This window comes from Diadema antillarum, unplaced genomic scaffold, assembly GCF_040938485.1.
Source record: "Diadema antillarum isolate AM-2024a unplaced genomic scaffold, OU_Dant_1.0 seq00001955_RagTag, whole genome shotgun sequence".
Classification (NCBI taxonomy): Eukaryota; Metazoa; Echinodermata; class Echinoidea; order Diadematoida; family Diadematidae; genus Diadema; species Diadema antillarum.
Window position 1 is genome coordinate 67479 of NW_027272615.1, and position 12173 is coordinate 79651.

Below are 12173 nucleotides of genomic sequence, written 5' to 3' on the forward strand. Positions count from 1 at the left end.
CATCATCACAGTCATCTTCCTCTACCTGCTCCTCCTCCACATCATCATCACCATCATCATCATCAATGTTGTCATCTTCTTCATTATCATCATCTTCACTCTACTCCTCCACATCCCCTTCATCCTCATCATCTTCATCATCACAATCATCATCACTGTCATCTTCTTCATCATCTTCAACATCTTCTTTCTTCTGCTGCTGCTCCTCTTCCTCCTCATCATCATCACCTTCATTCTCATTATCATCACCACCATCATCACTGTTGTTATCTTCTTCATCATCTTCTCCATCATCACCATCCTTATCATCATCACGATCATCATCCTCATCATCATCAACATCAGCATCATCATCATCTTCTCCATCATCACCATCCTTATCATCATGATCATGATCATCCTCATCATCATCATCAACATCATCATCATCATCAACATCAACATCATCATCATCAACATCATCATCATCTTCATCATCAACATCATCAACATCAACATCATCATAATCATCATCATCATCATCATCTTCATCATCAACATCACAATCATCATCATCATCTTCATCATCAACATCACAATCATCAACATCATCATCATCATCATCATCACCATCATCATCACCATACCAATCGATGTTAAATCATTTCCATCATCCTCATCACAATATTCATTGTCATCTTAATCCTCTTTCTCCCCACTTTCAACCAATGGTAGTCATCATCAGGTCAGATGTTATCATCACCATGGTATCATCGACCCTCATACCTTCATCCATCCGTCTCTCCTGTGCCGTCCTATCTGCAGGGTGTGAAAGGGCAGGCCAAGGTCGATCGGCTGAGGCGTCCTCAGCACCCCCTCACCTATTTTTGGGGGGGGGGGGGGGGGAAGGGAGGCAGAGAAACGAAGACAAGGACTGTCAAGCTTCAAGGCCATCAAGTGATGAATGCTATGAAAGTGGACTTTGTCATTCACTTAATAATAACAGATTATAAATTCATACCTCAGAATAATGTTAGGTAGCTTTTGAAATGTGTTTCATAATTAAAAAAAAAGTCTCTCAGTGGAAGATAATCAATTCTAATTTCTCATTAACTGCCCCCTCACTCCCCTCCCAAAAAAAAGCACACCAAAAACTACTGATGAGTTATCTGTTTGCTACCTCTCAGATGTCTTAAATAACTTAAAGCGGAGACATACATTTGCAACAGGAGGGAGGGCGGGAGGGGTAGCTCTTGTCATTCTAATCTATCTTAATTACTGTCAGAGACATCCGAGACATTTTTAGGAGAGCTTGGTTAATTACTACAGCACTACAAAACACTTCTGTACCTGAATGTACTTATGATTCCCCCACACAGCATGCATAAGTAATGACTGACATGCATTTTGCGCTGCACATAGCCAGTATACTGCTTGAAAAAGAACGAATCTCCGTAATAGCTTCACGCTTTCGGCACTAATGACATTTTGGCATCCAGGCGAAAAACTCTAATTGCAATCTCGCTTCGTTGCATTCAAACAAGGCTTCAGGCTGTACGGCCTCATGAGATAGAGAGAGAGAGAAAAAAAGAAAATAGATGGGAATCTCATCTTTAGACAATAATTGTAAAAACATGAATCTTTGACTTCTTCACTGCTGATTGACAGAGCAGTGCTGGCGTCTTGCCAATAATTCAGGCTGCATTATTGCAAAATTTTCCCAGCAGACAAGATCATCCATACTTCATGATATTTAGGGTCTTTATTGAGATGGTCTCAATTAATCAGAGGAGAGGAATATATTGAACATGACACAATACCACAAAACAATCAAATATTTGAATACCAATATCATATTATATTCTTCTATTCATGAGATGAATTCTATGGCATTAATGAATGTTAGTCCAATTAATTTTTCATATCACAGGTTCCTTTCAATTGTCATATATTCACAGCCTTGGATAGACGGCTTTCTTTGTGGTGATGACAATAAGAAATAATGTTGAAAGCTCAAAGCAAATTTGTACTGCTGCACATCTCTTGACCTTTTCCAGAAACTACAACTTTCCCGCTTTTGGTGGGAGATCTCCCGTCTTGAGGCCATTTTCTCAAAATCTCCCTCTCTGCCGCTTTGAATCTGAATTCTTCCTGCTCTAGCTGTGTGTCTCCCACTACAAACATATTTTCTCTGGCTCAAAATTTAGCTTTCTCTGGCCCAAATTTACTATTGTCATATATGCTGAAAAATAAGGATATATGACGTAACAGCATCAGACAGCATCTACAACCTAAGATCGAGCTTCCGGACCCTGGGTGTAAGGGACATCACGCCATCGCACCATAATGTGTGCGTACAAAATATTGTGTGCATGTTTACACAATCATTTTGCGATGGGATACACAAACGGCATGTCATTGATAATAGGAAACAATGCATTGTATACTGTGGGGTATGACTGTTGCATACCTCAAGCAATTTCTTCAAGGCAAGAGAAATGTACATTTATAACTTATTGTCCTCTGCTTGAGGAATGTTGTGACATCACAATAGAAAAACACTTGGTGCTGTTAAGTTGACAATGCAGGTGTGATTCATTCCTTCCCTGCATCCTATCCCTTAGACTGAATAAGAGCAGTTCTCCTTCTCTTTCCTTTCTTTTGCTTCCTTCTCTCAATCAAATCCCTTGGAATGTGTAAACATATTCTACAGGGGTTAATAATTGCCATATGTCTGTAATGCATAAAGCACTGCTTCTATTGTAGCCACACTGTTAGTTCTACAACATGTACGTACATGTATACCTTTGACTCTCTTGCACTGCTGAAGGAAATAAGAAACGACTGCATTCCTTGTGATCCAAAAACTTAATTAATAGATGATATGAATATGACAATACACACAGATGAATCAATGAAGCAAATCCATTTAAATCAGAGCTGTTTATAACAAACCAAGCACCTACAGTCTTTGTGCATGGGACAATCACACGTTCAAAAATGCAAAAATGAAGGAGGAATTAAAGCTGTAATCGATGGTAAGTTTTGATTTAATTCAATATCTCCCATTTTTTTCTTTTTCCTCCAGCAGGATGTGAGTAGGAAGAAGCCAATTTTCATAGTAGAGGACTTTTCTTACCTGACCCAACATCAAAGTGAAACCAGACGTAGCCATCTTGGATGCCGACAGCTAGGTAGTCGTCTCCATCGCTTCCTTCCCCTGCACGCATTCAAGTGGAAACGGAGTTGAGAGCTTTATATGTTAGGGTAATGTCTGGGGTTTGCATTCAAATAAAAATTTTCAATGTTTGGTCAGGTTAATAATAATATTCATAATTTGATTGTGATGTGATGTTTGCCATCAGGATTTGCAACATTTGTGATCACTTTCGACAATGAAACATTTTGCGTTGGGAGTTGTCGTTACTCTATTTTATGACACAGTGCAACAACACAATCATACAACATGTTGCATTCACAGTCATATATATGACACAGTGCAATAACAACAACAACAGAATCATGCAACATGTTGCATTCACAGTCATATATATGACACAGTGCAACAACAACAACAATAACAGAATCATACAACTTGTTGCATTCACAGTCACATATCTACTAGAACACTCGGTCTCTCCATAGGAGTACAGTGGGGGATCATAGAGTCAACACTGGAATAAAAACCTATTTTCTCGAGTCCAAATGCATGTGGACCCAAAGGCAAAGAAACAACTGCTAAATAAACATACAAAGAATGTGCAGGGAAAGAAGAAATATTCCATTACTATGATATTTAATGATTGGCACATGCATCAATCTAATTGGAAGCAAAACCTTTAATGCATTACTCAGTTGTTCTTGTGTACATTAAGTAACAAAGATCCAAGGACTCTGATTCATAGTATACGACTAGCTTAGAAAAAAAAATTGTGAATTGCTAAGAAAGAAAAGGATGGATATGTATCCAGTAAAATGCTAAACATGAAACAAGATATGTGCATGTGTGTGATTGTTTAATGTGTGTGTGTGTGTGTGTGTGTGCCTATTTGTTTTTATGTGCCTGTTTGTTAGTGTGTGCAAGAATTTGTGTGTGTGTGTGTGTGTGTGTGTGTGTGGGTTGGTACACAGAATGACTGCTATTGTGTTGCGATGAGCAGTGATCGAGATTAGCGGCTTAATTCACAAAGGTGTTGTCTGCACAAGGGCATTCATGAGTCACACCAGAAATTCCGACGATGCACTAGCTCCGGAGGCAGGACGGGTGGGGTGGGGTACAGCAGCGCCCCATTTGCAAGTCAAGAGACGCATGATGCTGTGGGGGTCGTAGATCGTGAACACAAATAGGCTCAAAGCCTCTAATGATGATGACTCATATAGCTGATATGTCATGTCACTGCATTTAATTTATGATCACTAATTCAGCTTGCTACATACTCTTCTTCATCATCATCTCCTACTATCTTTTTCTTCTTTCTTCTCCTCCTTTTCATTATCTTCCACCATTTCCTGCCTTCCATTCCCTTCATCCTCTACCTTCTTTTACATATCCTTCTTTTTGTTTCCTATTCCCTATTTATTCTTTTCTCTTCCTTTATTCTCATCCTAATCTACTTCTACTCACTCTAATTTTTCTTTCCCCTCTTCCTTCTCCTCCTTTTTATTTTCCTCGCTTATTTCCTGCCTTCTCTTCCCTTCATCATCTTCTTCTTTTCATCCTTCTTCTTGTTTCTTATCCTCAAATTTCTTCTTTGTCTTTTCCTGTATCCTCATATATATAGAAAGACATGCTGTACTGTAAAAGTGGATATTTTGCGCGACTAATTTTTCGCGATCGGCCTGGTAAGATGAGTTACGCATGTTTTTAATTCCATGGAATCAAGACATCAACTACTGGAACATATGGCAAGTAAGAATATTCCCCAGCTTTCATTTTCGTGCTGATTTCTGGTCGCGAGAAATGAGCGGAAATTTCAACACCGCAAAAATTCCCACTTTTACAGTGTTTGAAAGAAATTAAGGAATGACAAACAAAATGTTGACTACTCGGAAAGAGGAGGGAAAACCCACAAGAGAAAGAAAGTGAGAAATAGAGACAGACAGACAGACAGACAGACAGACAGACAGAAATTTCCCTTCATTAATACTTTCACTGACTGTCACATGAGCAGTTATATAGATTTAAAGGAATGGTACACTATTGGTGGAGATGAGGATTGGGCTTTTAACTTGTTGCGAGATACCAAGAAACCACCTGTATGAAATAGTACAGAGAGGATACCATTTTAAGAGGAATTCAAAGTTTATTTGACAAAAATTGGTTTGGGAATGGGTGAGACAAAAACAAAGTGAAACAGAGCGATATCGTAAGTTTCAATATCTCAGCCATTTCAAAAACAATTTTCATCAAATAAACATTGGATTCCTCTTGGAATGACATGCTCTTTCATATTTCATAAGAAATTTTTCATTATCTCAAAAAAAAAATAGAATAGAGAAGTTAGGTTTCAACCAAAACTATACGATCCCTTTAACATTTTGCTGGCCAGTAAACTAGTGGGTGAGATTCAAAGCAACACTTTAAGAGGCTGTGATAGCAATCAAATACATAGTACAAGTTGAGAGTGAAACTAATCCTTCGGTCTGCGTTGCCAAGCAAAAGGACTTTTGATATGCCATTTCCTGAATGAGAACAAAGAGATTAATGTCCTCAGTATGTCAAGTTCACACGATTAGTAGGCCATCTCTGAATAGCCAGAGTCAGAAGGAAGCATATCATATGCCATGGATTGGTATTCATTCATCCTCATTGTCTTTTCCCATTCTGTTTCAGTTTATTTTGTTTAATCATTGCCAAGAAGGATGACCTGGTATAGAACAAGTCATGTCGAAATGCTCTATGGGTCTTGACTTTCCTATTCTTTTTTTCATTGCTGTAAAAGTTGTTCTGAAACAAAACATGCAATTTCTGCAAGGTCAAAAGCAAAACCCTTGTATGACAGCGGAAGTGCAAATAAAGATAAACTTGCTTCTCTAAAATGCACAGTATTTTCTATTGCAAAGCTGCACACAACAAACAGATTACACCTTTTGACTTATTTTGTAGTTGCACAGATAAGAAAACAACTTGAAACTAATCAATTTTCACATCCCCTCCACTTGTTGGGGATATGTACAATACGACTGACTGGTGATCTATATCCCATTATCCGTGCAATCAAGATCAAAACAATGACTTCAAACCCTGGAAAGGAAGTGAAGCAGGCTGAGTTTATGCACTTCAGTAAAAAATTTGCAGATTACATGACTCTAAATGTATCGTAGTGTGTTATTGCTATGTACTATGAAACACTAACATGTGCTCATACACATACAAACACACACACACACACACACACACACACACACACATACATGCAAATGCACATACTGCATATCGCATATGTTTCATGCCGTTTCTATCAGTGCAAATTTCACAAGTTGACTGACTTTTGAGAAATTAACGACTCACGAAAATACTGTCACTTTTAACACGGCAAGTGCCAAAATGCACGTGTCTCGCCCATTCGTGTAGAAGAAATTAATGTTTTTCTACGTGTAACTCCGGAAGTTCATTGACCCCTGTCTGTGAGCTTTGACCTTGTGGTGACCTTCAACTCCCCAAGGGACATCTACCATCCAAGTTTGGTCACAAACAGACATATGAATCAAAAGTTTTGAGCCATAATCAAAACGCGCCGTAAAAACCTAACATTGGGACCTAAAAGTTTGTTGACCCCTGCCTGTGACCTCTGACCTTGAGGTGACCTTCATGTTTGGCAAAATGTGTAACTTTGTATAACCACTCTTCTCTACAAGTTTGATTGAAATTGAAGTCCTCAGTAGAGAGTTATTCAAGTTTTTGTAGCGTTACGGACGGACGATGGACGGACGGACGACGGACAGACAGACGCCGCAGGCGATCCCTTAGTCTCCCCTCACCTCCGGAGGGCTCGACAAAAATGCAAGTCATCTCCTAGTGTGTCAGATCACGAGAATTTCCCTTCAACAGGGATAATACACTGTAAAATTGGATATTTTCGCGCCACTTATTTTTTGCGCTCGACCAGGTAGGAAGAGTTTTGCGTGTTTTTAATTCCACGGAATCATGACATCAGCTACTGAAACATACGGCAATTAAGCAAAAATATTTGTGTGCTTTTATTTTCGCGCTAGTTTCTGGTTGCACCAAATGCATGAAAATTTCAACACCGCGAAAACTTCCACTTTTACTGTGAGTAATATTTCTCACCACGTCACTATGGTTCTGGATTGCGAATTCAACCACACCCGAAAATATTAAGCACATCCGGATTCATGCTCACATATCAGGTGGCATACATACATTACACATCAAACATACTACACACATAAAAATTAATTTACAACTTCAGTCTTCATGTTGAACGTGTCATATTTTGCAAGAAACTGGGTGCTGACAAAACAGAAATACCACGGTTGTTATTTCATCCCTGCATTCCAAATCTAGGGTAAACATCAAAGTGTCCTTGAATTGCAATTGAAAGCCAATTCACTTTTCTTGTCTGGAGACTTACACTTTTACAGGTACACAGCTTGCATGGCTCTGTAATATATAGGAGAATTATTCAACTTGTGATATCGTACACCCCAAAACACAGCTTCTATATTGACAAAAATCTCTGCACAATTATGTTAGAAACTGCATCTATACCCAGAAACAAAACAAAAAGAACAAAGTTGACAAAGCAAAATTTTGCAAAATTGCATACATGTACATGTATAATCATATATTTGAGATATATATCTATAGATAGATAGATAGATAGATAGATAGAGAGAGAGAGAGAGAGAGAGAGAGAGAGAGAGAAAGAAAGAGAATATTGAGCAAATTTCGCTGACAGCTTTCTCCAATCTACTCATTACTTTATGACAAAGAAGAAAAAAATAGTTGATATCTAAAATCTCACTGGCCTAGTGTTACAACTGACACTAACCCCCCAATACCCCCCCCCCAAAAAAAAAAAAAGCAGAACAAAACAAAACATTACACAAACACTTTTGCCACTGGAACATTTTTAACCACACTATCAAGTGACACCATTCACAGAGTTTTCTCGCTGCATCTGTACAATTTGTATGTGTTAAATGCCTTCACATTACCCAAGTTGGAATTCATGCAACCGCACTGGCTGTACCCAGTTTCATATTAAATCAGAAATACAATCCATGTCATAACCGCTGTCTGCGGTTGATGCATTGGCATGTCCGTATCACTCCAGCAAGAAAAACGGAAACCAGCGTGAATGAAGAAACAATTTAAAGGAAAGACAAAGAAAATCGCTTGCATCAAAACTCCACAACAGGAAACACTCAGGAAATGAAATGATTGAATCGGGTGCGATATCTCCCCCCAACCTCTGTGGTAGCTGATAAAACAAATGTGGGCGCTACTCCAGTACAATTTTTTTGAATAGCCCGGGAAGTGACGGGGGTGGTTGCGTTTTTTATCATCTTCACGTGGAAGATATTATGCACAGTGTATGCGACCATGAAATTGCTGTTCTCTTTCACCTTTTCATTCATTAAACCATTTATCTATCAATTTGAGTTCTTAGATTTGGATTTTGTTTTTGTTTTTTCAATTAAAGGAAGGCATCAGAGTAGAGAGAGTGGATATAATTTTCAATGACATGCAAAAGTGTAAAGTAATGATACACAAACTCTCATGCAGAGCAGGCAAACAGACATACACTCCCATACATGGTGGATATCTACTACTGTAAAACGAGAAATGTTTGCATGCATTTTAATTTTGTGAGAGCCAAGATTCGTGAAATTAAAATGCACATGAAAGTTCTTGTCTGCACTATACGCATTGAATGTTAGAGGCAACTCGCGAAAATTTCATGCCGCGAAAATTTCATGCCGCGAAAAAGGCGATTGGCTCCAATTCGCGAAAATTTCATGCCGCGAAAATATTGTGTTTTACAGTATTTAGTACGAGGAACACAGCCTTTGATAGCGTTCAATATCAGCATCCATGGCTAGGTATCTGGATGAAGGTTATGCCCAAGAATGCGAGCAAAGCAGGCACATACACACTAACACACACATACCCCCAAAATGACAAGGCTATACGCTTTCTGACAGTTGTACCTTACATACATTTCAAAATCATAAGAGGATATTTTCAATACAATCCTGACAGTGCAGCTACATGTATTGGAAGTGTATCTTTCCCTATTAAAAGACCAATCTACTCTCACAATTGCCACATATTGTACTGCACTCTAAAATTACATCTGGTGTACATCATACACATTCACACACATACTATACAGACAAAGATGTGTCCCACTTCACATATATTCTACTGACTTTTGACCTATGACCTTTGAAATGCCTCTAATAAAATTCATCCAAATGACTTTACAGTAATGCAGTAATGTCTGTGAGTTTGGTGAAGCCCTATTTAAATTACAATATCAACCCCCCCCCCCCAAAAAAAAAAAGCATACTAGCATTTGACCTTTGACTCATTCATACACTAGACTTTTTGTGGAAATGGCATAAATTAGGCATACGTCAAGCATCCTTTGAGTCATTTACAGACTTGTGATGCAATTCTGGTGGATCTATTTGCTGTACAGGCTGACCCAATCAGAGCTCAGATAAAGTGGCAATAACCTTTTTCTCCAATAACATAACATTCCAGGGTGACAAGAGCTTATATCTTTAAAATAAAGATGGATTTACAGGGGAAGGAAAAAAACTTCTAAGTTTTCGCAAAATAACATCCATGTTGATATTTATCAGATTATGTAGAAACATTGTCTCGGATGACATGAATATCAGTGATTTTTTAAATCTCAAAGTCAGTATTTTTTATATTTAATTGAGTTAGGATGATTTTGGATACGTGCCAATTGAGATACAAGGTCTTATGACCTTTGTTAATGTTATTGTGTTTTCTAGTCTATTTGTATGAGTAGCAAAGTGCGCTTAGAAACGTCAGTATGAAGCTCCATATAAATGCAATTATTATCATTATTATTATTATTATTATGACTCCAAGGACGATAGGCACTTGGTGAGATTTAAACTTAGGAAGTCAGTTTGAAAGCCAAATGTCTAACCCAATGCACCAAAGTGCCCCCACTGTTTCTCTCTCTCTTTATACCTCCGCTAAGGGAGGTTATGTTTTCATTACCGTTTGTTTGTTTGTCCGTGTGCAAAATAACTCAAAACGTTGTGAACGGATTTGGGTGAAACTTGCAAGAAAGGGTGAGAATGACACAAGGAACAGATGATTAGATTTTGGTAGTGATCTGGAAATTTTTCATGGATTTTATGATGGATTTTAAATACTTTGACAGGCAGGGTCCATGAGTTGGGGAATTCAAGCTGCGCATTTTTGAGGTTTTCATACGCACACTAAAAGTGAGTACTCTAGTTTCTGCTAGGATGAGGCGTGCCATGCAGCTGGAAGTTGATGACGCAACAAAAGGCTTTTCTATTGGGAAATCAGGCGATTTTCAGCATGCTTATGTATGGGTGGAAATCACTGATCTCTATGAAAGAACAAGATCATCATGGTGGAAATAACTATATGGCCTACTGCTTGGTGGAGGTCTGCGCTCTCAGAGTGCTTCTCTCGTTTTTGTTTTTTTTCACATCTAATAGCTTAATTCTCAGGACAGATTAACAACTCACATTTGCCAAATTATTTCATGTGTATAATTCTACCCCTTTCCAATCTGGATGACTGCCGCATTTTGTGAGAGAAAAATAGCCGTGACATTGAAACTCCCGCATTTGAAGTCATGTACAGGACAGGCACATAAGACCCACCAAAATTAGACAAAACCCATAAAAGAGCACATTCGAGAAAAATCAGAAGTCGTCTTTTGTTGCAGGGCTCTGTGCTGTCATGAATGCGATACGAGATCTCCACTGGATTTTGTACAGGCACTGCATGAGCAGTTCACTGTAAGGTCGCTCTATGTTTGTTGATTCTTTCATGAAAACACACAAAAGAAAAAAAAAGGGGGTCGCGGTATGAGTATCATTCACACATATGACGACCTATATGTGACTCCAAACTGGTGATCATTTACCAGGTCTACAGGCATTCAACAGTTCATGACATCGGTGCATGCAGAACTGACATTCTTTGCACATTTCAGTGTGCAACGCTGAAATGTGTGCATTCATATACATGATATGTTACTCAATACAAACCATCCAGAGATAAAATAGCAGAGAGGGATACATTGATTCATCAGACAAAAGCATTAGATAAAAGCAGTTGACTTCAATATATATTTGTTTTTCTGGACACATTTACTAGCTAACACACATTTTGCATCTGAAATCTAGGAGCAAAGCTCATTACAAGTGAACCCATCAAAAACACAATCACACAAACACAACCAGTCAACCTATTAATCTCATTGTATCACAGTTTTCTTTCTATGCGAACTCACAAGGGTGAGTTTGACATGTACATGGAACAGAAAGCACTAGGGCTCCATTGGGAATTGTAGCGCCCTCGCAGTTGCATCAACAGAAATGTGCACTTACCCCGCTGGCCGGAGAAGAGCATCAGGTTGCTGCGGGTGGCCGAGGGGTCGGCATCCAGGGTGAACTTTAACCTCAGGGTCAGCAGGAAGTCCCAGTTCAGGACCCTGGCGTAGCGGACAAACGGCATGTAACCGGCGACGGTCCCACCGAAGGAGGGTCTGGTGATAGCGATTTCTGGCAAAAAGGACAGACAGAAGAAGGAAAATACGGAACATGAATCACAAATGGTAGGTTCTACTCAGAAGGGAAGGGTCTCAGATGTGCCCTTATTGGGCACAGACATTCTGGAACCATTGCCATCACTATTTATGGGGGAAAAAAAGAAGAAGGAAAAAAAAAATTCATAGGATAACAGAGAGTTCTCCCAGTCTGGTTCTTCTTTCTGGAACTCATTGCCTGTGGAAACTTAGAATAGAGACCTCATTACTGCTTTTCACTAAAGAATTAAAAATATTTCTGTCCCAGTGACTCTTGTAGTTGTTGGTTTTTTTTTAAATTGTGGCTCCTTCCAAATGAAGCAAAGTCAAAAAGAGGTCTCGCCTTTCTGCACCAGGAGTGTCATCGCATGACAGACATGGTGCATTAAGAGA

At 38.9% G+C, this 12173-nt stretch overlaps 1 protein-coding gene across 1 annotated transcript in view; it reads right to left on the minus strand.

Moving 5' to 3' along the window:
- Positions 1 to 12173, minus strand: part of LOC139713378 (uncharacterized) — a 66237-nt gene that overhangs the window by 12172 nt on the left and 41892 nt on the right. Inside the window, exons 27-29 of the mRNA XM_071625113.1 lie at positions 11584 to 11757; positions 3119 to 3199; positions 766 to 860 (exon numbers count right to left, since the gene is read on the minus strand). Of these exons, the coding sequence (XP_071481214.1) occupies positions 766 to 860; positions 3119 to 3199; positions 11584 to 11757 (350 nt within the window). The remainder of the gene's footprint in view (positions 1 to 765; positions 861 to 3118; positions 3200 to 11583; positions 11758 to 12173) is intronic.